This window comes from Hypanus sabinus, chromosome 9, assembly GCF_030144855.1.
Source record: "Hypanus sabinus isolate sHypSab1 chromosome 9, sHypSab1.hap1, whole genome shotgun sequence".
NCBI lineage: Eukaryota > Metazoa > Chordata > Chondrichthyes > Myliobatiformes > Dasyatidae > Hypanus > Hypanus sabinus.
The window spans coordinates 157,057,557-157,081,854 of NC_082714.1; the positions used below are offsets into that span (position 1 = coordinate 157,057,557).

Here is a 24,298-nt window from a genome sequence, read left to right on the forward strand (position 1 = left end):
AACTAGAGGTCATAGGTTAAAGGTGAAAGGCAAACATTTAAAGGGGAACATGAGGGGAAACTCCTGTATTCAGAGTGTCGTGAAAGCGTGGACCAAGCTGCCAGGCAAGAGGTTTGCACAGGTAACTAGATGGTAGAGGTATGGAGGGCTATGGTCCGTGTGCAGGTTAACTGGTCTGGCATGGTCTAGATGGGCCGAATAGCCTGTTTCTGTGCTGTTTTATGACTATTAAATTCAATCTGGTTACATTATTTCACAAGTAATTCAATAATTATGTTATGAATTTATTTTCAATTCATTTTGCAATGATTTATTCCTAATCAAGGGATTCAGAAGCAAATTCTTTACCACAGTAGTGATAGGTAGATGAAACAATAATCAAGGAGAGCAACACTTATGTTGTTCAATAAAATAATAAATTTAGATGAATCATAATGGTAGTCAGAACACAATGAGTGTTGGTACACTTGTATACAGGACCTTGGTCTATCAGAGAATCCAGGTAATCAGATCACAGTACAGTAAGTTTAGGTAATTTTGAGAACCACACTCCAAAAAAATTAAACAATTTCAATTCTGTGTACAAAAAGATCAACAAAAAGGTCCTTTATAGTTCAGACTAGACAAGCTGCTCCTAACTCAGCCAGTGTGCTGGCTAATCTAGCATCGAACAGCCACAATTGATCTGCTTTTCAGGAAGACATCTGCGATGGGAGATTAGAGTCAGTTTCAATGCAATATCTTATCAGAGTACCCAGTCACAAGTGAAGGCTGCTTGTGCTAGCAGAACAAAATCTCCGGCTGCCAATAACATTAACAATAACAAGAAAAAGTGTTAAAAATCTAGAAACAATTTTGAAGGAAAATAAGAGTTAAGATTTAAGCTCAATTAGTTGGGCAGAATGGTCTGTTTTTGTTGCTGCAGATCCCCATAGTTACATTTTAATATCTTCAGGAGTTTGGTCTGAAATAGGAAAGGTTGTTAAAAGTCAAATGCCAAAAAGCATTTAAGATGCCAAGGATGAGACCGGAGCTGTGGGACAAAGATGCTAACTGCTTCACTACCATTTCTTAAAATAAGTGAGGAGGGTTGGAGCACAAAAAGCAAATAGAATTAACCATCATTGAATCAACCGGTTACCAGGTTGGTAGGTGAACATTAGGCCGTCTTTTGTACAAGTTACTTTCTTTTTCATAGACCTGCATCACCCTTTCAGTAAGCTCCAGACCTTCAGGTGCAGTTTCAACCCTTTATGCACTCCAGTACAGAGGGTATGTATAATAGGGACCACAGCTAACTGAAGCAGCACATCATGGTATTAAGATCTATGTAGTAATGCACATCAATTAGTTAGATGTACAATTGTGAAAGGGTCAATTGCTTCAAATTTAAAACGTTAGTGTTCTGTAAGTCTACGTACATAGAGTTGCTAAATCCTGCTTATCTAATAATAGACTTCATTGCGATTCATTTTAAAATCACATTTTACACAAAAATAAATCAACTCTTTCAGCACAAGAGAATCAATACATGCTGAAAATTCAGAGTAAAATAAACAAAATACTGGAGGAACTCAGCAGGTCAGGCAGCATCTATAGAGAAGAATGCACAGTCAGTATTTCAGGGCAAGAACTCAGGTGCACCACTTATGCTGCCTGACTCCAGCATTTTGAATCATCCCTTTGAAATTGGTAACCAGGTTATGGATATGGTCAAAATATTTGATTAGGTTAGGCAGGGAAGATACTCTTATTGAAAAACAAAACTGATCTGAAGGTAGGCCATGTTATTGAGCACACAGAGGTGTCAGTGTCATTGGGTACACACAATATTATCAGCAAATTGCAAATTAAAAACTTATTTCCTTGCAGAAATGGCAGAAGGCGTTAGAAGGGAAAGGCAACCATAAATCAGCACATACACAAAGTGTGTATGTGGGGGGGGGTGAAGGGGTACAAGTTGAGAGGTGAAAGGTTAAAGAAAAAGGAATATGATAGGACACTGGACTATGGGAGAAAGGGAAGGAAGAGGGGAACCAGAGGGAAGTCATGGGCAGATGAGGAAAACAGAAGGGGTGAGAGGGGAACCAGAATGGGGAATGAAAAAAAAGAGTGGGAGAGGAAAAATTAACAGAAGCTAGAGAAATCAATGTTCATGCCATCATCCCTCTCTCTCCGCCTGGTTGATCTTGATGCTGCCTGACCTGCTGAGTTCCTCCAGCATTGTGCGTGTGTGTGTGTGTGTGTGTGTGTGTGTGTGTGTGTGTGTGTGTGTGTGTGTGTGTGTGTGTGTGTGTGTGTGTGTGTGTGTGTGTTGCAAACTGTAGAAATCCCAGTGACATACCTGGGGGTAATAACTTGCAATTATCAATGCTGCCTGAGTAACATTTCATTTTTTTCAGACACTGTCAACCCTGTTAACAACCAGAGACATCTAACCCTTTACTTCAGTTTTTTAGATTTTTCGAGAAACAGCACGGTAACAGGCCCTTCTGGCCCTAAGAGCCCACACAGTCTAATTACACCCATATGACTAAATAACCCACTAACCTGTATGTCTTTGGAATGAGGGAGGAAACTGGGAGAAGCCCACATGGTCTCAGGGAGAACATATAAACTACTTCCAGACAGTGGCAAGAATTGCTGGCACTGGAGAAGTATTAGGCTAATCACTATGCTACTGTGCTGCCCAGCTGTTCTGAATTGTATCGATTTGATTGGTCCATTTTATTTAAAATTAAGATTCTGAATCCTTCAGTAAATTACTGGTTGAAGGGCCATCATCACCTCTGCCCTTCTTCCACCCAGCAGGGAGGGTGGGAAAGTCCTTGCTGAATTCCCACAGCAGTCTGCACATACACGCCAGTACACCTGTGGTTCAGATGAAGTACGGCGTATCGAGAACTGCCACTCCAGCAGCCACGCCTCCATCCGCAAACTCCGTGCTCTTTGTGCGAAGCAAGTACCCGGGGCATACGTTCATCACCATCTTATTACAATTCCTACAAGACAGAAAATGAAGATTTAATGTAAAAAAGCACAAGAGCTCAAGAATTCACAAGATGCCATTTTGCACTCTCTCCCCAAGTCACTCAGTCTGGTCTTTGAAACATTAACTCATCAGAATCATGCTTATTATCACTGACATGCACTCAAAGGCCACTTTATTAAGTACCTTGAAAACCTAGTGTACATTCATGATCTTCTGCTGTTCTAGCCCATCCACTTCAAGTTTTGGCATGTTGTCCATTCAGAGATGCTCTTCTGCACACCATTGTGGTAATGCATGGTCATTTGAGTTACTGTCACCTTCCTGTTGTCTTGAACCAGTTTGGCCATTCTCCTCTGACACTCAAACCACCCTGTCTAGTACCAACAGTCATTCCATGATCAAAGTCACCAAGATCACATTTCTTCCCCCTTCTGATGCTTGGTCTGAACCTTTTGACCATGTCTGTGTGCTTATATGCACTGAGTTGCTGCCACATAATTGGCTGATTAGATATTTGCAGACTAATAGAGTGGTCTGAGTGTTTATCATGAAATGTTGTTGTTTTTGAGGTAGCAGTACTGTGTACGGCATGAAAATTACTAAAGTTACAATAAAACATGAAAATGCAAGAAATAAATATTGAAGTAGTATTCATGAGTTAATAGAACATCCAGAAATCTGATGGCAGAAGGGAAAGAAGCTGTTTTTAAAATGTTGAGTCTGCATCTTCAAGCACCTGAAGGTAGTAATGAAAAGAAGGCATGTTCTGGATGGTGTGATTCTGGGTCCTTAATAAGACCATAAAATATAGAAGCAGAATTAGGCCATTTGACTCACTAAGTCTGACCCATTTCATCATGGCTATCCAATTTTCCTCTCAGTCCCAATCTCCTCCTGCCTTCTCCCCCTATCCCTTGATGCCTGACCAATCAAGAGTCTATCAACTTCCGCCTTAAACAGTTTCTCCTTCCATAGAAGCCAGGTCTGCTGGCTTGCTCTATTCTCGCCATCTTCTTCATATCGCTTCCATCTTCAAAGAGAGCAAGAAAAAAAAAACTGTGATTCCTGTACAGCAAATTTTTAATCTTTTTGTTTATTTCTTCATATCACGTGGGTCTCCCTGGCAAAGCCAATATTTATTATTCATCCCTCTCCTCCCCTTGAACAGAGGAAGCAGTTAAAGATAATTATCACTAATATCTTTCCCTGAAGGACATTGTGTACTAAATGTAGACGTTTTTAATTTCTTTAGATGACCAGATAACATCCTGATGAAGGGTCTCAGCCCAAAACATCGACTGTTTACTCATTTTCAAAGTTGCTGCCTAACCTGCTGAGTTTCGTCAGCATTTTGTGTGTGTTGCTTTGGATTTCCAGCATCTGCAGATTTTCTTGTGTTCATGATGCACCATAACTGGTTGCATCACAGCCACAAACAGAAAAACTTATAAAAAGCAGTGGATACAGCCCAGCCGATCAAACTCATCAGCATTGAGAACATCTACAAGAAATGTCGCCACAGGAAAGCAGCATCCATCATCAAGGGCTCCCATCATCCAGGCCAAGCTCTCTTGTCGCTACTACCATTAGACAGAGGTACTTAGTTCCCATACCACCATGTTTAGGAACAGTTATTACCCCTCAAGCATCAGGTTTTTGAACCAGCATGGATATCTTCACTCACACCAACACTGAACTAATTCTAGAACCTATGGCCCACTTTTAAGGACTCTACAACTCATGCTTTTGATATTTATTACCCATTTATTTAATATTATTATAATATTATTATTTTGGGTCTCGTCCTGAAAAGAATATTGACTGTTTACTTTTTTCCATAGATGCTGCCTGGCTTGCTGAGTTCCTTCAGCATTTTGTGTGAATATTATTATTTTTTGTATTTGTACAGTTTGTCTTTTGCACATTGGTAGTCTATGGTGACATACGTGTACTTTGAACAGTGCTGTGTGAACTGTACCTCCTATACACAGCAGCAGTTCAAGATGGTAAAATAGACCCTTTCTTAACTTCATTGTCATAGGTTCTGAAGCTGGGGTCCACAGAACCTTCGGTTAATGGTCGGGGTTCATGGTATTGAGTTCAAAAGCCATGAGGTAATGTTGCAGCTCTATAAAACCCTGGATAGACCCTACTTGGACTATTATGTTCAGTTTTGGTCGCCTCATTATAGGAAGAGTGTAGAAACTTTAGAGAGATTACAGAGGAGATTTACCAGGATGCTTCCTGGATTAGAGAGCACATCTTATGAGGATCAGTTGAGCAAGCTAGGGCTTTTCCCTATGGAGCGAAGGAGGATGAGAGGTGACTTGATAGAGGTGAACAAGATGACAAGAGGCACAAATTAAGTGGATAGCCACGGACTCTTTCACGGGGTGGAAATGGTTAGTAAGAGGGAATATAATTTTAAGGTGATTGGAAGAAAGTAAAAGAGGTGATTTATTTATTTAATTTTTACATAGAGAGTGGTGGGTGTGTTGAACACACTCCCAGTGGTGGTGGTAGAGGCAGATACATTAGGGACATTTCAGAGACTCTTAGATAGGCATATGGATTACAGAAAAAATGGAGGGCTATGTAGGAAGGAAGGGTTAGGTTGATCTTAGAGTAGGTTAAAAGACCAGCATAACATCATGGGCTGTAGGGTCTGTACTGTTTATATTCTATAAGCAACTCAAATTAACAAATTATACAAAACTTGAACAATAAAATAAGAAATGTAGTCTGAGATAGTGTTAGGGTTTTTCGGGTCATTTCAAGAACCTGATGGGAGTGGGGAAGAAGTTGTTGAAGATGGGGCTCTTCAGGCTTCAGTATCCCTGCCTCATGACAACATCTCAAAGGCAGAGAGATTTACCACAAACACTGATTGTGCCAGCAATGCCCAAGTTCCATTAACTGAATACAGAAAGATTCCGGATTGTTAATATTCATTTAATATGAATACTGTATGTGAAAAGCAACAGAAAACTGCAAACACGAGGAAATCTGCAGATGCTGGAAATTCAAACAACACACACAAACTGCAGCGTTTTGATGCCAGCTGTAACCTCAAATTCAAAAAAGTCCGTTTATTATTGAAGTATGTACATGTCACCATGTACTACCTTGAGATTCATTTTCTTCCAGGTACTTACGGGAAAGTAAAGAAAAAATAGAATTTATGATGGGTCATATTCTGCATGGAGGTCAGTGACCAGTGGTGTGCCTCAGGGATCTGTTCTGGGACCCTATCTCTTCATGATTTTTATAAATGATCTGGATAAAGAAATGGAGGGATGGGTTAGTAAATTTGAGCACCCTTCATACAATCTCTTCTCCCTCCTGCCGTCTGGGAAAAGGCTCCGAAGCATTCGGGTTCTCACGACCAGACTATGTAACAGTTTCTTCTTCCAAGCTATCAGACTCCTCAATATGCAGAGCCTGGACTGACACCTTGCCCTATTGTCCTGTTTATTATTTATTGTAATTCCTGCACTGTTTTTGTGCACTTTACGCAGTCCTGTGTAGGACTATAGTCTAGTGTAGTTTTCTCTGCGTTGTTTTTTACGTAGTTCAGTCTAGTTTTTGTACTGTGTCATGTAACACCATGGTCCTGAAAAACGTTGTCTCATTTTTACTACATACTGTACCAGCAGTTATGGTTGAAATGACAATAAAAGTGACTTGACTTGACTTGCTGATGACACAAAGGTTGGAGGTGTTGTGGATAGTCTGGAGGGTTGTCAGAGGTTACAGAGGGACATCGATACCATGCAAAAGTGGGCTGAGAAGTGGCAGATGGAATTCAACCCAGGTAAGCGTGAGGTGGTTCATTTTGGTAGGTCAAATATGACGGCAGAATATAGTATTAATGGTAAGACTCTTGACAGTGTGGAGGATCAGAGCGATCTTAGAGTCCAAGTCCATAGGACACTCAAAGCGGCTAAGCAGGTTGACTGTGTGGTTAAGAAGGCATACGGTGTCTTGGCCTTCATCAATGGAGGATTGGGTTCAGGAGCCAAGGAGTAATGTTGCAGCTATATAGGATCCTGGTCAGACCTCACTTGGAGTACTGTGCTCAGTTCTGGTTGCCTCACTACAGGAAGGATGTGGAAACTATAGAAAGTGCACAGAGGAGATTTACAAGGATGTTGCCTGGATTGGGGAGCATGCTTTATGAGAATAAGTTGAGTGAACTCGGGCTTTTCTCCTTGGAGCGACAGAGGATGAGAGGTGACCTGATAGAGGTTTATAAGATGATAAGAGGCATTGATTGCGTGGCTAGTCAGAGGCTTTTTCCTCAGGGCAGAAATGGCTAACATGAGAGGGCATAGTTTTAAGGTGCTTGGAAGTAGGTACAGAGGGGACGTCAGGGGTAAATTTATTTATTTTTTTTACGCAAAGAATGGTGAGTGTGTGAAATGGACTGGGGGCAGATGCAATAGGGACTTTTAAGAGACTCTTGGATAGGTACATAGGTCTTAAAAAAAGAGAGCTATGGGTAACCAGAGGTAATTTCTAAAATAAGTATGTCTGGCACAGCGTTGTGGGCCGAAGGGCCTGTATTGTGTTGTAGGTTTTCTATGTTTCTAAACACAGCCAAACAACCGATGTGCAGAAAGAAGGCATAATACTAAGAATATTTGTTGTTATTGTTGTAAACTTCTTGCACCTTCTGGCACCTTGGGCAGCATTTTTTTGCCGTTTCCATAGCATTTGACTTTTTTTTGAGGCAGAGTTGCTAGCTCGGAGCTCAACCCAGCACAGATAGTAAGTATGCAAGGAGCCGACTAGATTTGAACTTGGGATCATTTGTCTCCAAGTCTGGAGCTGATGCAACTACACAACCAGCTGGCTTAACATGAGTTGTAAAGTCTTTGAAAGTGAGTCTGTAGGTTGTGGAACCAGCTCAGAGTTGCAGTGAGTGAAATTATCCATGTTGGTTCAGTGTATTGGTTGTACGGCAATAACTGTTTCTGAACCTGGTGGTGTGGGACCTGAGGATTCTCTACCTCCTGTCCGATGGCAGGAACTTTCAGAATGGGTTAATCCAGGCTCATCTTAGGGCAATTAGTTCCAGCCATGGTCTCTTTTGCATTCACTTGGATTGGAGAAGAGCAAGTAGTTCAGTTAGAAAACAGTGAAAAACTTCTATGGATGGTGTGACTTTCAGAACTTGCTAAGTTGTCAATAACAGAGGTTGTGATGTCAATAACATTTTAGCCATGTATACTCCAAGTCTTCTGGACCCACGATGAAACCAAGCCACATGTCCAAGAGTAAGACTCGATGCATTATTGTAAAGTACTTCATCTGACTGACTGCACAGATAAACAGGCCACCTTTTCTGAAGGAGATTCGGTATGCATCAAAGACTCTTGAAGACTTCTACAGGTGTGCAAATGCATGACAGGGTGGAGAAACGTCTCTAACTAAAGGAGGTGTAAGGCATTCCTTCCCTTTGCAGGTCACCCTTGGGCAAGATGTAGCAACTGCTTAGCCCCCGATCAGGGTCACATGAAGCCATGGAAGCAGTGGTGGATGATCATATGAGCAGCCGGTGCAGATCACAAGTCCTGGTTGTGCGACCACTGACACCAGGCAGACAATCTCTGAAGAGTATTGTGAACAGCTAGGGTCACCCGTCTTGTAAAGACACTGCCCAGAAGGCAGCAACAGCAAACCTCTTCTGCAGAAAAGTTTGCCAGGAAGAATCATGGTCATGAAGAGGATATAATTGCCAACATCATACGAAGAGGCACCTAACGAACGAACGAACGAACAATGGACAGCATTCTGACTGCATCACAGTCTGGTTTGGAGCTGCTGATGCATAGGATCGCAATATGATGCACAGGGTTTAGATTTACCCAGTTCCATCAGGGCCGCAACCCACCCCATCATCGAGGATACCTTCAAGAGGTGGCGTCTAAAGAAGGCAGCTTCCATTACTAAGTTTCCTCAGCATCTGGGACATGCGCCTTCTCATTATCACCATCCAGGTGGTGGTATTGGAGCTTGAAAACCCACTGCCAATTATTTTCTCTGCTGTCAGATTTCTGAACATTTCTTTCATTCTTTTCTCTGCACTATTTATTTTGTAATTTATAGTAATTTTATGTCTTTGCACTGTACTGCTGCTGCAGTACAGTAAATTTCATGTCATATGACACAGTGCTGATAAACCTGATTCCAGTGATGATCACATTGTGATCCAACACAAATATCTATATCAGGATGCTGTTCATCGACTATAGCTCAGTATTGAAAACCATCATTCCCTCAATCCTGATTGAGAAGGTATAGAGCCTCTGTACCTTCCTCTGCAATTAGATCCTCAACTTCCTACTGCTCTGCTCTCTCCATATGACTGTGTGGCTAGGCGTAGCTTAAATACCAACTATAAATTTGTTGATGACACAACCATTGTTGGTAGAATCTCAGATGGAGACAAGAGGGCGTACAAGAGTGAGGTATGCCAACTAGTGGAGTGGTGTCACAGCAACAACCCTGCACTCAATGTCAGTAAGACAGAAGAGCTGATTGTGAACTTCAGGAAGGGTAAGACGAAGGAACACATACCAATTCTCATTAAGGGATCACAAGTGGAGAGAGTGAGCAGTTTCAAGTTCCTGGGTGTCAAGATCTTTGAGGACCCAACCTCGACCCAACATATCAATGCAGTTATAAAGAAGGCAAAACAGTGACTATACTTCATTAGGAGTCCGAAGAGATTTGATATGTCAACAAATACGCTCAAAAACTTCTGCAGATGTACCATGGAGAGCATACCGACAGGCTGCATCACTGTCTGGTATGGAGGGGCTACTGCACAGGACCGAAAGTAGCTGCAAAGGTTTGTAAATTTAGTTGGCTCTATTTTGGGTACTAGCCTACACAGGACCCAGGACATGTTCAAGGAGCGGTGTCTCAGAAAGGCAGCATCCATTATTAAGGACCTCCAGCACCTGGAGCATGCCCTTTTCTTACTGTTACTGTAGGAGGTACAGAAGCCTGAAGGCACACACTCAGTGATTCAGGAACTGCTTCTTCCCCTCTGCCATCTGATTCCTAAATGGACATTGAACCTGTGAACACTGTTTTTGCATGATTTTTAATCTATTCAATATACATACACTGTAATTGAATTACTTTTCATTATTATATTTTCTTCTTCTATATTTTGTATCGCATTGAACTACCGCTGCTAGGTTAACAAATTTCACGGCACATGCCAGTGTTAATAAACCTGATTTTGATTCACACATTTATACTTCCCCCGTTACTAAAGAAATGGAATATTCCACCATACACAGCCGGAAAGGCACAATAAAGCCAACCTGCGCACATCGGCTTGTTTTAGGATCTGTGATGAGTATATACTGGGGGAAGACAATGAAGGGTGTATACTCAGTGCAATGATAGCAGAATGACAAGGCAATGTTTCTGTGGGTAATGTGGCACATGTGTAAGGAGTGTGTTTACCAAGCACTCTCTGTTACAGGTGACTATCTCCATGAATGAGGTCTCAAGCTGTGTGGGACAGTTTCTTAAGAGAAACCTCAGGCCTTGGGTTCCATGAGTAATTCTGGCTGAGTCACGATTAACACAGATGGTAAGCACTTGGATCTTCACTGGAGCATCAGTTTCAAGAATGAAACTTGTCCTACAGGCTACCATACGCTAAATCAATAGATTTAGCAGAGAGGCAATGAGGTGAGAATGGGTCAAAGTGTTAGGGACACCTCCTTACCTGATATAGACACCGAACATTCCCAATTCAACTATACACTCCTTCAGTTTCACAGCCGTGCCAGCCTGCAGCAGGTAATTCTTCACTGCCTGTGGTCTGATCCGGTCCATCAGGATATAGGCTGATCGCTTTGATCCATTTTTAATGCTGAGCAGAACCTGCTTCAGCTCTTCACCGAAAATGTTGTTACCTGACACCAACACGAACAGTGAGAATTACACAATCACAGAATCACTTGTGTGGAGGGAGGCCACTTGGCCCTTTGGTGCGTTACTTGCAGAGTAATTAACCCTGTTCCATTAACCACCACCCTAGAACTCCAGAAAGACCGTGAGACACAAGGGCAGAATCAGGATATTTGGCCCATCAAATCTGCTCCAGCAGTCCTTCACGGCTGATTTATTATCCTGCGCAACCCCGCTTTCCTGCTTTGTCCCCTTTCTCCATTGGCATCCTTACTAATCAAGAGCCTATCAACATCCACTTTAAATATACCCAATGACTTGGCCTCCACAGACATCTGTGGCAATGAATTCCACAGCCTTACCACCCTCTGGCTAAAGAAATTCCTCCTCAGCTCTGTTGTAAAGGGATATCATTGTATGTAGAGGCTATGCCCTCTGGTCCTAGACTCCCCAACTATAGGAAATATCCTTTCCACATCTGATCTATCAAGGACTTTTAATATTTGATAGGTCTCAATGAAATTCCCCTCATTCTTCTAAACTCCGGCAAGTATGGGCCCAGAGCCATCAAACACTCTTTTCATTCCTCAGATCATTCTTGTGAACCTCCTCTGGACCTTCTCCAATGCCAGCGTATCTCTTCCTAAGTACGGGGCCCAAACCTGCTCACAATACTCCCAGTGCAGTCTGTCCAATGCCTTACAAAGCCTCAGCATTAAGATTTAAGTTTCAAGGCTCAAAGTACATTTATTATCAAAGAATATATAAATTCTGCAACCTTGTTTGCTTACAGGTAGCTGCAAAGCAAGAAACCCTAAAGAACCCAGTAAAAAAACAAATGAAGAGCAACCCCCAAACCCCTCTGCACACAGAGAAAGATGGAAAAAAACATAAATCTTGCAAACAATAGAAGCAAGCAGCAAGAACAGCATTCTGAACCAAATTGAACCCTTAAATCCAAATCCCTAGAGCAGCCTGGAGTAGGCCCAAAGCCTCGATATTCAGTTCATCATGTCAGTGGGGCAAATCGCTGCAAAGTTCGCAGACATGAAGCACAGCAGCGGGGGGGGGGGGGGGGGGGGGGCAGTTTCATACCCTTAATGTCGCAGAGGAGCCCCAGTCTATCTGGGCCAGCGTTTAAATTGTCCAAACAGCAGGTCGCACCTTGCAATCGAACCCAGGATCCACCACAGTGAATCACTTTGGGCTAGATCTCGCTGCCGAAGAACCGTTCTTGACCTCTACAAATCGGCTCGGCACCCAGCGAGGTCCAGCCTTGCCCGACTCTTGACACCCTGCTTTTCCAGTCTATCTGGGTCAGTGCTTAAATTGTCCAAACAGCGGACTGTGCCTCGCATTCAGACCTGGGCCCCACTGCGGTGAATTGCTCCAGGCCCAGAACATGCTGGCCAGTGATTTGCTTCTGGCCTAGATTTTGCTGCCAAAGAAGCTGTTCTCGACCTCCCCAAATCAGATTGGCGCTTTAAATGATCCACCCTCACATCAGGTTAGTTGGACAGGTGTCGGAACTCCTCTGTCTCGTCCAAATCGTCCGCTCCAATCAGCAAGGCTCCAACTCCAAGTGTGTTGATTTTGCCCAGCACACCAGCAGGGCACATCTCTCGAGTTTGCTTTGCCTTCACTTCAGTGCTTGAGGTGATAGTTTACCACAAGTTACATTTAAAAAAAGTGACATCAGTAACATTTTTAAAACATTCGTAACAAATTTCTTTGCTTTCGAACCGCCAGTCAGTCACACACGTTAGGTAGCGCAACCTTAAGCAAGGAAGCAGAACCTTTAGAATCCGGTTTAATATCATGGCATATGTTGTGAAATACGTTAAATTTGTGGCAGCAGTACAATGCAATATATGAAAATAGAGAGAAAGAGAAAACTGTGAATTACATTGAGTATAAAATAGTTGAATTAAATAAGTACCGCAAAAAAATAGGAAATAGAAAGTAGGGAGGACAGTGTTCATGAGTTCAGAAATTATTCCAATCAGAAATTTACTCACAATTCCCTTTTAAAGGCCCTAACTGCCTCAATCACCTTCACAGGCAGAAAATTCCAGTCCATTACTACACACAGCTCATTTTATCCCTTCATTAAAAAAAAATTAGAGATACAGCACGGTAACAGGCCCTTCCAGCCTAACTTGCCTGTGCGACTTAATTACACCCATGTGACCAATTAGCCTGGTAACCTGTATATCTTTAGAATGTGGGGGGGAGGAATTGAAGCTCGACGCAAATCACAGGGCATTGAGGTCAAGGCCCAGAGCAATTCACAGTGGCGGAGCCCAGGTCCTAATGTGAGGAACAATCCACCGTTTGGACAATTAAAATTCAGCCCAGGTACGATTGGAAAGGCAAGGTGTTGGGACTGGAGGAGAGAGCTGGGCCGATTTCACTCGCTCTCCGGCAATGCCCACACCTCTCCCCACGAAGCTGAGGCTGCAATTCTGTCCCCGGCTCCTGGGCTTCGTGTCTGAGAGCTTTGCGGCGATTTGCCCCACTAATATGATGAACTGAGACCAAGGCTTTGGGCCTACTCCAGGCTGCTCTGGGGATTTGGATCCATGGACTCCATTTGGTTCAGAATGTTGTTGCTCACTTCCATTGTTTGTGTTTGTTTGTGTTTTTCTCCCCCTCATTCTCTGTGCGCTGCCTGTAAGCAGACAAATCTCAAGGTTGTATAATTTATACATTCTTTGATAATAAAGGTACTTTGAATCTTGAAACTGGAGAACCTGGAATAAATCAGCACAATTTCAATATCCACAATGACATTGTTTACTTCAATATTTTGTGTCTGACAAATGGCTCCATTGAAGTACATACTTAGAGTCAGACTATATTACAAGTGACAAGACTTCCTCGAGTAGAACATACAACTCCCTGGAGACAAAGGCGAACTGAATCTGGATTACTGTAATAGCATTATGCTATGTGGTTTCTGATTGAATGATTCAGTTAAGGGAACAGCTTCCTTCAATTTACCCCGGTGAGGCTATTTGGGAATTGACAGACGTGGGGCATCCTTTAGGGATTACCAAATAGGGGTGTCAGGTATGAACACAAACAAGAAGCACCCAGTCTTCAAAAGGCCCATTAAGTACAAACAGTAACCAGTTTTGAAATTCTGTCCACGCAGCACAGGCTGCCTGGCCCACAGGCGGAGGCTGGCTGCTTGAGGGATACAGTTTGTAAAGCGATGTGACTGTGAGATGTTCTCGTCTGCATCAGCCAAACATCAGGCAATGGCTTCATGTACAAAGTTCAAAATGCTTTTATTATCAAAGCTTGGATACAGTATACAACCTTGAGATTGGTCTCCTTACTGGCAGCCACGAAACAAAGAAACCTCAAAAGAAGTCACTAAAAAACTGATCACTTCCACAACCTATGGACTCACTTTCAAGGACTCTACAATTCTCAGTCTTCATTTTTTTTTTACTATTGATCTAATATTATTTCAGTATTTGCACAGTTTGTCTTCTTTTGTACTGGTTATTTGTCAGTCTTTGTTTATGTATACTTTTTCATTCATTCCAATGCGTTTCTCTGTACTACTGCAAATGGCTGCAAGAAAATGAATCTTAAGTTGACATATATGTACTTTCATAATAAATTCAGTCAAAGGCACATGCTCAGTGATTCAGGAACAGCTTCTTCCTCTCTGCCATTTGATTCCTGAATGGGCATTGAACCATGAACACTACCTCACTACTTTTTCATTTGCACTACTTACTTAACTATTAATCAAACTCACAAAGCAATACGGAAATCTGGGCAAAGGTTTGAATGTTGGTGACCCTCCTGTACCAATACACTTCCTCTGTACTATGTGGAAGTTCTGAGCTCAAGAAATAACCCTGTTGTCTGATTTACAAAGCGACAACTTTATCTTACCTCCTCCCTCTCGCTGTGGTTTCAGCACGTAAGATTCTGGATCCTCCAATGCTTTTGCTATTATTTCATCACCCTCACGACCCTGCCACAGAGAAAGTTTTGTCTCATTTATTAAAAAAACTTTTAAAATGCAATATTATTATTGATATTTCCATTCAGCTTTCTAAACACCACTCCCATCAGATATTTAAACAACGTCTTTCCCTCCACCATCCAATTTCTGAATGGACATTGAACCCATGAACACTACCTTAATACTTTTTGCACTACTTATTTAATTTAAATCTATATATATATTTACAGTAAATTCACAGTTTTTATTATCATGGTATTGCAATACACTGCTGTCACAAATTTCAGGACGTATGCGAGTGACCTGGTCCTTTAATATAACCTCCCTGAACAAGGTGGCACAGCAGCACCTCCACTTCCTAAGAAGATTGAGGCAAGCAAGGCGCCACCCTAATTCTTAACTGTGTTTTACAGGAACACCATTGAGAATGTCCTGACAAGGTGCATCTCCATCTGGTATGGGAGCAGTCGAGCATCGGATCAGAAGTCCCTACAAAGCACTGTGAGAACAGCTGAGAGGATCGTAGGGGTCTTCCTACCATCCATCGTGGACAGTTATCAGGAGCGCTGCATACGTAGGGCCCTTAGTATTATAAAGGATCTCGCCCATCCATCCAGCATCTTCTCTGACTTTCTACCATCAGGCAGGAGATTAGGATGAATGAAAACAATAATGGTCGGGATGAAAAACAGTTTAGTACCCCAGGCCATTAGGCTTCTGAACTCTCCACCGCTTCGTATTTGAAGTGTCACTGGTTAACTTTTCCGTATCTCACAGTATTTAATATTAATGCATTTTAGTTTGTTATTTATGTGTAAAGGGGGTTTCTTTTTTCCCTTTGTTACTGTTGGGAAAGGGTTTCCTTTTGTTAACTAGCAGGAATGCTAATTTACTGATAACGAGAATGGTATTCCTTTGTAAACCAAATGGGGATTAATGTTCTTTCTTCTGAGTCTGTAAGCTTTTGTTGACGGGCTTTTGGGCAGATCGGCGCGAGGGGGTCGAGAGAGAGGACGCAATGCTCTAAGCTGGGCGAGGATCGGACCCCAAAGGGGGGTCCGAGGCCGGGAGATTCTCCGAGGGGGGGGGGGGGGATGAAGCTAGATGTGCTTGGTTGACCACTCGGAGGGTCCTGAGCTGTTTGGAGAGTCCGAGGAGTTCTGAGGGTCCTGAGCTGCGAGTCGAGGAGTTCGGAGGGGATCGAATGGTGGCCAGAAGACTTCAGTAATTGAGCTCCAACGGCTGTGCACGAAGTGGTTTGGACTTTGATAAGTTTGGCGCCTTTTCTTTAATTTTCTCTTCATATATACTGTATCGTTATTAATCACTTAGTTATAGTAACCTTTATAAATTGTACTCATTTAATCGCATATGGTGTACTGTCTGTTTTTGGGCGAGGCGGGGACATCACACAGCATCCACACCAGCTGATTACCCAGTTTGGCGGGGCCGAAGGCTGCTCCCCCTAGACAAGAACGAGCTGAGCGAGCCTGAGGCAACCCAGGGGGTTACATTGTGGGGTGCTCGTCCGGGGTTGATTTCTGTGGAAGCTGTGTGATCACCCTCTTTAAATTGTGTCTGCGGCGAAGAGCTGGTGTGCCTTTGTGGGTGTGCGATTGCTGGTTATCGCTGTGTGTGTGTTGGGTGGGGTTGTTGCTGTTGGCTGACGAAATGGTGGTGGGACCATGGGTTGTCCGTACTGTTTGGAGATTGAGGAGTGACAGGTTGGGATGTTTCAGCAGTGGTGAGCTCCGCCCAGTTATTGAAATAATGTCCAGCCCTAAAGGGGCGGAGGCGTGGGCGGTGCGGACCTCTCAGTTGTTGGGTGAGTGGCAGTGCTTGGCTGAGGAATAGCGACAGGGACGGGTTGAAAGTTTGAGTAGGCGGGCTGGTGACTTTGTTAGAACTGTCGGGCGCAATTACCTCGAAGTGACCGCTGCCAGTTCTGGGAAAGTGTGGGAAAATGCGTGTGGTTCGACTGGAAGTCAAATGCCGCAGCTGGGGGGCTTATTATATCTGTGGCAGGAGATTGGTGGGAAGTTTTTAGGGTATCCCTTTTTGCCTAGGGGGGCAGATAAATTGCTTGTGGTGCCAAGGGGATCTGTCAAGGGGATCAGTTGTTCCGTTGATTCGAGAGGTGTCGGGAAACTTAGAGGAGGCCCAGTGGGGGAACGGCTTGGGGTCTCTGGGGGAGCACATTCCCAGCAATGTACCAAGGAACTCCCGAAAGGAACAGACCCTATTCCTGAAGGCTTAGAGGGGCCACGCGCACAGGTGTTGTTACGGATGGATGGAAGTCAAGTTAAAGCCATCCTCGGCACCGGGGCGCCGGTGAAGTTGCTGTACAGTTTGTTTCATAACCGTTATTGGAAGCATTTACCCTTGACAACATTGAGGACACTGGAGATTCGGGGTACCAGTGCCGGTGATTATCCAGACAACGGTTGTTGGTCAGTGAAAATGGAGTTCTTAGAGGCAAATGTGGAGGAGACTGAGGTTCATGAATCGTTAATGCTGATGTGTCCGGACCCTGTTGAGACGGGCAGCGTTTCTGTTCTAGAGAGAACCAAAATCCTGCTGGTGCGCTTGGGAGCCTGCCCGGAGGAGGCGGGTGAGCGTTGTTTGGAGGCATTGTCGATGCACCCAGGGTTTCGAGCTGCTTGTGCGGACGTGTGTAGCAGCATTGGGCTGATACTGAATTCAAACAAGAGCCAGTGGTGATACGGCCTGGGGGAAGTATCTGAGGGTGAGACCCTCTTCGTGGACGCTGCGAAATACCACAAGGGAGGGGAGTTGACTGCTGAAGACACCTCGGAGAGAGAGAGGTTGCAGCGATTGGCCCCTACAGCCGTGGAAGATGTAGGCAGCGTGTGTATGGATTATATTGCATTGAAGAGGCGCACTGTCAGTGACCAGAATATGGCCCTGAGGGCCAGAGAGGCGATGGCCTGACTGAGTGGTGTGAAGTGGTTTAAGGTGCTGGATCTGAGGAGTGGATGTTGCCAGATCCCGATGAGTGGGGCCAACAAGGAGAAGATGGCCGTTATAAATTCCCTAGGAGTCTTCGGGTCCGAAAAGATGCCACAGGGCATATCTGGAGCCCTTGCAACCTTCCTGCGGGGCAGGTGGAAGACCATAGGGGATGTGGAGGCGTTTGGAGTTTTGGTGTATGTGGATGATCTCTTGGTATTTGGATTTGCCTCAGGAGAATATGAAGTGAGGTCGTTGCAGGAGCAGCTGAGAACTACCGAGTTAAAGTGTTTTCGGGACACGTGCCAGGGCTGGCGAAGGTCGCAGCTCGTGAATCTCTACGGAATCAAGTTTGAAATGAAGACGGAGAGACTGGAGAAAGTGATCTGGAACCATTCGGAAGACTTACAAGTTGGAGAGAATGAAGAAAGTTGTCTGACTGAGGGTAATAGCAAACTGAGAACCCGGAGAGGGGAGTTTGCAGAGGTGAAGAAATTACAGACGAATCTCAGAAGAGAGAAGCGGAAGCTTGAAGGGAACCTGAAGATGACCATCGACAGTTCAAATGAAGTGCAAAACCTGAAAGTTGATCTGGAAGAAGTCATGAGGAAGAAAAAGCTGGAGAGAAGTGCAATGAATACTGAACAGGAGGCTGAAGAGACTGCGGGAGCAGTGCAGGCCACATGTTTCCGTTTGGAGAAGATCAAACAGCAGCTACCGATCACAGGAATGAGGAAGAATACAGATTCGATGGATGATGTGCTGGATGTGTGGTACATGCTGCCTTTTGCTGACTTTCCCTCAATTGAGGAAGAGACCTTTGGCCCTTCTCCCATTGAGTCAGGTGTAGCGGGGAGGGTTAGCTGTGTGCAGTGTGGGGCATGAGTGAGAGGTTGAGAGAGGAGTTGGTAGTGGGCCCAAGGTATCCCCAGTTGTGTCCAAGCCTGAAGGGTTTAGGTGAGGGGGTACGGAGGCCTCAGAAGGGTTAGGGAACTCCCAGATAGTTGGCCTAAGTAGCGCCTGAGGAACAGGGCGTGAGGGTTACTGTGTGGGGAGGAGATGTCACTGTTTGTGCTTGGGTTACGGTGTGTTGGCAGGAAAGGTGGCGAGTTATTTAGTAGTCATGAGGACATGACTTTTATTTGGTGGAGGAAGTGTGTAAAGGGGGTTTCTTTTTTTTCTTTGTTACTGTTGGGAAAGGGTTTCCTTTTGTTAACTAGCAGGAATGCTAATTTACTGATAACGAGAATGGTATTCCTTTGTAAACCAAATGGGGATTAATGTTCTTTCTTCTGAGTCTGTAAGCTTTTGTTGATGGGCTTTTGGGCAGATCGGCGCGAGGGGGTCGAGAGAGAGGACGCAATGCTCTAAGCTGGGCGAGGATCGGACCCCAAAGGGGGGTCCGAGGCCGGGAGATTCTCCGAGGGGGGGGGGGGAATGAAGCTAGATGTGCTTGGTTGACCACTCGGAGGGTCCTGAGCTGTTTGGAGAGTCCGAGGAGTTCGGAGGGTCCTGAGCTGCGAGTCGAGGAGTTCGGAGGGGATCGAATGGTGGCCAGAAGACTTCAGTAATTGAGCTCCAACGGCTGTGCACGAAGTGGTTTGGACTTTGATAAGTTTGGCGCCTTTTCTTTAATTTTCTCTTCATATATACTGTATCGTTATTAATCACTTAGTTATAGTAACCTTTATAAATTGTACTCATTTAGTCGCATATGGTGTACTGTCTGTTTTTGGGCGAGGCGGGGACATCACACAGCATCCACACCAGCTGATTACCCAGTTTGGCGGGGCCGAAGGCTGCTCCCCCTAGACGAAATGAGCTGAGCGAGCCTGAGGCGACCCAGGGGGTTACATATGTATGACCCTTCTGTAGATTTTATCCTTATTTTCATAAGTTATTGTGTGCTATATGTACTACTGTGCTTTACACCCTGGTTTGAAGAAATGTTGTCTCGTTTCTATATACATTATATGGTTATATGCTTTGTACATGTATATAGTTAAATGACAATAAACTTGACGATATTAAACCTGATTCTGAACCTGATAAAACACCATGAACATGAACAGAGCAGACAAGGTGAAGATGCAAATTAAATATATAAAAGCAAATATAAACTACAGGACAATAACTCTCTACTAAAAGTAAGATATGGTTGGCTGCCTTTTATTAGATTAAATGTAAATGAATGTTTCCATCACAGGTACTCTTACAAGCATTAATGACCAATAGAAACTACATAGAACATAGAAATCTACAGAACCTTGTGGGCTGAGAGGCCTGTAATTCACTGTAGATTTCTATGTTCTTTGTTCTATATAGTTTCTATTGGTCATTAATGCTTGTAAACGTACATAATGATTGGTGATTTTACTCTTTGTCTGGCAATAAGGAATGAGAAGTGTTTAAGATCCTCATCCGGTCAATGCTTGCATGAAACTACAATTCTGAGTGAAATTCTTTGGAGCAGCTCGGGATTGTGCTGCTCCTCTCGTGCACAAGGAAGTGAAGTTTAATTGGGAAATCATGACTAGTTGTCACAACCCAGTTGATCAGAGACAACAAACTCATGAGCTCAACAGGAATATTTTGGTTTCTCAGTTTGATGCCCACACTGACAAAGTCTGGTGATCAATAGAAAGATTGAGAATAAGTGATTGTTTTATCAGTTTTTACTGCTTCCTACACAAATCAAAAGAAGTTGCAGGTAGCAAATCATTACACTACACTTTGCCTGAGAGGGCAATTAACCCTAGAGACTCCACCGTTGTAAACACATGAATTTCTGCAGATGCTGGAAATCGAGAGCAACACACAGCAAATGCTGGAGGAGCTTAGAAGGCCAGGCAGCATTTACAGAAAGGTACAAGCAGTTGACATTTCAGGTTGAGGCTCTTCATTAGCACTTGCTCTCTGCCTGAAAAGTTGACTGTTTATTCCTTTCCTTCCTGTCTGACCTGCTGAGTTCTTCCAGCGAAGAGCTGGCTGTTTAGATATGCAATGCTTGCAAGCAGCATCAAATCATGAGTGGTCACAGTCTTCCTCCCCTCCCAAAAAACGGGATGGGGAGTGGAATCTCAAACTAGAGGCACAGGATTAAGTTGTGAAGAGAAAGATTTACTGAGGACATGAGGGGCAATATCTTCCCCACACAGAGGGCAGTGTATACATGGAATGAGCTGTCAGAGGAATTTCACACCATCTAAAAGCCAGTGGCAATAAATCTATTCTGATTCTGAAGTGGTAGTGGTGGGCACCATTCTGAAGTTTCACAGATACTTGGGCAGGTACATGGATAAGAAAGCTTTTGAGGGATAAGGCCAAGTGCAGGTAAATGAGATTACCATTTATGTGGACATGTTGGACCAGAGGGCCTGCTTGTGTCCTATGGAACTCTATCTTCCACTCACTGCACAGATCTGGAGGCTTTTCCTTGCTTTGAAATACAGTTTGATGATTCCTCTGCTCTTTCTTGAACAAACTGATGTGTTTACCGTGTAACATACCAATCTCCAATTTATAGTGAAATTGGAAGTCACCTCTGCTACACGGTTAGGATAAATGAACGAGTTTTTGCTTTACCCTTCGTGCCCACGGCTTAACCGTATGAATGCTGATAGTTGACAGCATCTTGTGTGTCTGTCAGCAGTTCAAAACACCTTTTTAAACATACCCAATGAGAAAAATAAATAAGAATAGCTTGTCCTGATCCAACCACATAGACACTGTGGCAAAGAAAGCACACCAGCAGCTTTACTTCCTCAATAACAGGAATTACTTCTGAGGAAGTAGAGGTAGTAAAAATATGAATTCATGTAATTCACCTATATCGGGGGTCGGCAACCTGCGGCTCCCGAGCCATTTGTGGCTCTTTCACCTCTGTGCTGCGGCTCCCTGTGGCTTTGGGAAATAATTGGTCAGTATTTAATTAAAATGTATTTTATGTTAGTTTGTTAGCTTTTGAAATGTAATTCTAAATTTGAAGATTATGGTGATCTTGTACAATGTAAGTGTGGCGACACATTTTCTGACACATCCGAAACGGCTCTCAATTAGCCAGCATTCCGGCTAAGGGAGATTGCCTACGGGGGTTTGTGAGTACGTGTCTTTTGCAGCATCTGCGTCCATGGGGGCTGGGTTGAGGGAGGCTTAGAAGCAAGGCTGTTTAGTTCGAATAAAGTTATTTGACTGCAGTTTACTGACTGCCTGAACACACCGCTGCAACGTGTTTTTATCGCTATTAATATACGTCACCACTGCCAATACCTGACACCCGCCAGTGCGCGATTTCTTTAATTTTTCGATCCAAGGTAAGCCAACTATGGAGAATTCTAAAAAAAGAAAAGTGACTGAAGAAAACAGAACGTTTAATGATACGTGGACAGATTCATTTGCTTTCACTGTTGACGAGACTGGTTTACCGGTATGCTTAATATGCAATGAGAAACTAGCAAACAACAAAAAGTCAAATGTCGCAAGGCATTTCCAGAGTAAACACGCAGCCTTTGCTCAAAAATATCCGGATGGAGATGAGAGAAAAAAAGCCGTTTCGGAACTGATGCGGAAGGTTGATCTGAGCAAAAATCATTTCCAGAAATGGATGAAGTCAGGAAAATCAACGACATACGCCAGTTATATTGCCGCTCAGGAAATAGTCAGGCACGGGAAGCAGTTTACAGATGGTGAATATATAAAAGAATCTTTCATTAAGATTTCAGAACATCTATTCACGGACTTTAAAAACAAGAGTGAAATTGTGCAGAAAATCAGGGATATGCCCCTCTCTGCAAAGACTGTCAAAGACAGAACCATAAAAATGGCAGAAGACATCACAAGACAGCAAATTAAAGACATCAATTCAGCTGTGGCCTACTCGATTGCCTGTGACGAGTCTAAAGACAAAGGCGATATTGAACAAATAGCGTTGTTCTGCCGGTATGTAAACTCTGCCGGGCCACAGGAAGAACTGATTGAGTTGATACCTCTAAAAGACCAAACACGGGGGGAGGACATCTGTGAGGCTGTCTTGAATTGTTTAAGAGCCAAAGGAATAAAGACCACCCATCTGGTGTCAGTAGCTACTGATGGGGCTCCGAATATGACGGGAACGCACAAGGGATTTGTGGCTTTACTGCAGAAGTCGCTGGACAGAAAGCTGCTGACTTTTCACTGCATCTTGCACCAAGAGGCACTGTGCGCTCAAACATTTCCTCCGGAATGCACAGAAGTAATGGATGTTGTCATTCAGATTGTCAATAAAATAATGGCAAAAAGTTTAAATCACCGTCAATTCCGTTTGTTACTGGACGAGATGGAAAGCGCATATTCTGATCTCCTGCTGCACAACAAAGTCCGGTGGCTGTCCAAAGGGGAGGTGCTGAAACGCTTTGTCGCGTGTCTGGAAGAAGTGAAAACTTTCCTGGGCAGCAAAGGGCTCAACTTTCCTGAGCTGGAACAGCCAGAGTGGCTGGAAAAGCTACACTTCATGGTAGACATGACAGCGCACCTGAACACGCTGAACACAGCTCTTCAGGGGAAAGGACGCACAGCCCTGCACATGTTGGAGGATGTCTTGGCATTCGAGCGCAAGTTGACAGTGCTTGCCAGAGATTTACAGAAAGGCACTTTGTCTCACTTCCCCAATTTGAGAGAGTTCAAACAAGGTCACGACATGATAATTTCGGAGTATTTACATTCTGCAATCATCGCAATGCAAACATCGTTTGGGAAATGCTTCTGTGAGTTCAGAGAGGAAAAAAACACATTATCCTTCCCGGTCACTCCCTTAAGCATCGATCCTTCCCTACTGAATACGACTGCATTGGCAGGTGTGAGTCAACCTGATCTTGAGATGGAACTGGCCGACATAGCCGACAAAGACATATGGGTGTCCAAGTTTAGACGCTTGACAGCAGACCTTGAAGATGTTGCCCGTCAGAAGGCCGTTCTTGCTCAGAATCACAAATGGAGTGATATTGAAAACCTTCCAAATCCGGACCAACTTGTGTTTGAAACATGGAATGCTGTGCCCGACATTTATGTAAACATGAAAAAGTATGCGCTTGGAGTCCTGTCGATCTTTGGATCCACATATGTATGTGAGCAGGTGTTCTCCAACATGAACTTTATTAAAAACAAACATCGCGCATGCTTCACAGATGACAGCTTGCGATCCTGTGTAAAGATGAAGGTGACGTCATACAGCCCTGATGTGCAGACGCTGTGCGCTGAGGTCCAGGAGCAGAAATCCCATTAACCAAGTATGATAAATATTTTAATTGCCTATTATTTTATGTATATTCATATTTTTTCATTGTTCAGTGAAATAGTCCTTTTATTTTTCAGGCTGACAGCTGGCTGATGATATTTTTGGTTTGCTGCTGGCGGAAAATTTAAGTTCGGCGATT

General features: G+C 43.7%; 1 protein-coding gene across 2 annotated transcripts in view; it reads right to left on the minus strand.

Annotated features, from left to right (window-relative positions):
* Positions 1-271: 271 nt before the first annotated feature.
* Positions 272-24,298, minus strand: part of gss (glutathione synthetase) — a 112,535-nt gene continuing 88,508 nt past the window's right edge. The window contains exons 11-13 of one of the 2 annotated variants that reach the window (XM_059980918.1): positions 14,846-14,927; positions 10,746-10,935; positions 272-3,002 (exon numbers count right to left, since the gene is read on the minus strand). In XM_059980918.1, coding sequence (XP_059836901.1) covers positions 2,879-3,002; positions 10,746-10,935; positions 14,846-14,927 — 396 coding nt within the window. In that variant the 3' untranslated portion in view covers positions 272-2,878. The remainder of the gene's footprint in view (positions 3,003-10,745; positions 10,936-14,845; positions 14,928-24,298) is intronic. The other variant, XM_059980919.1, reaches the window with a different exon arrangement.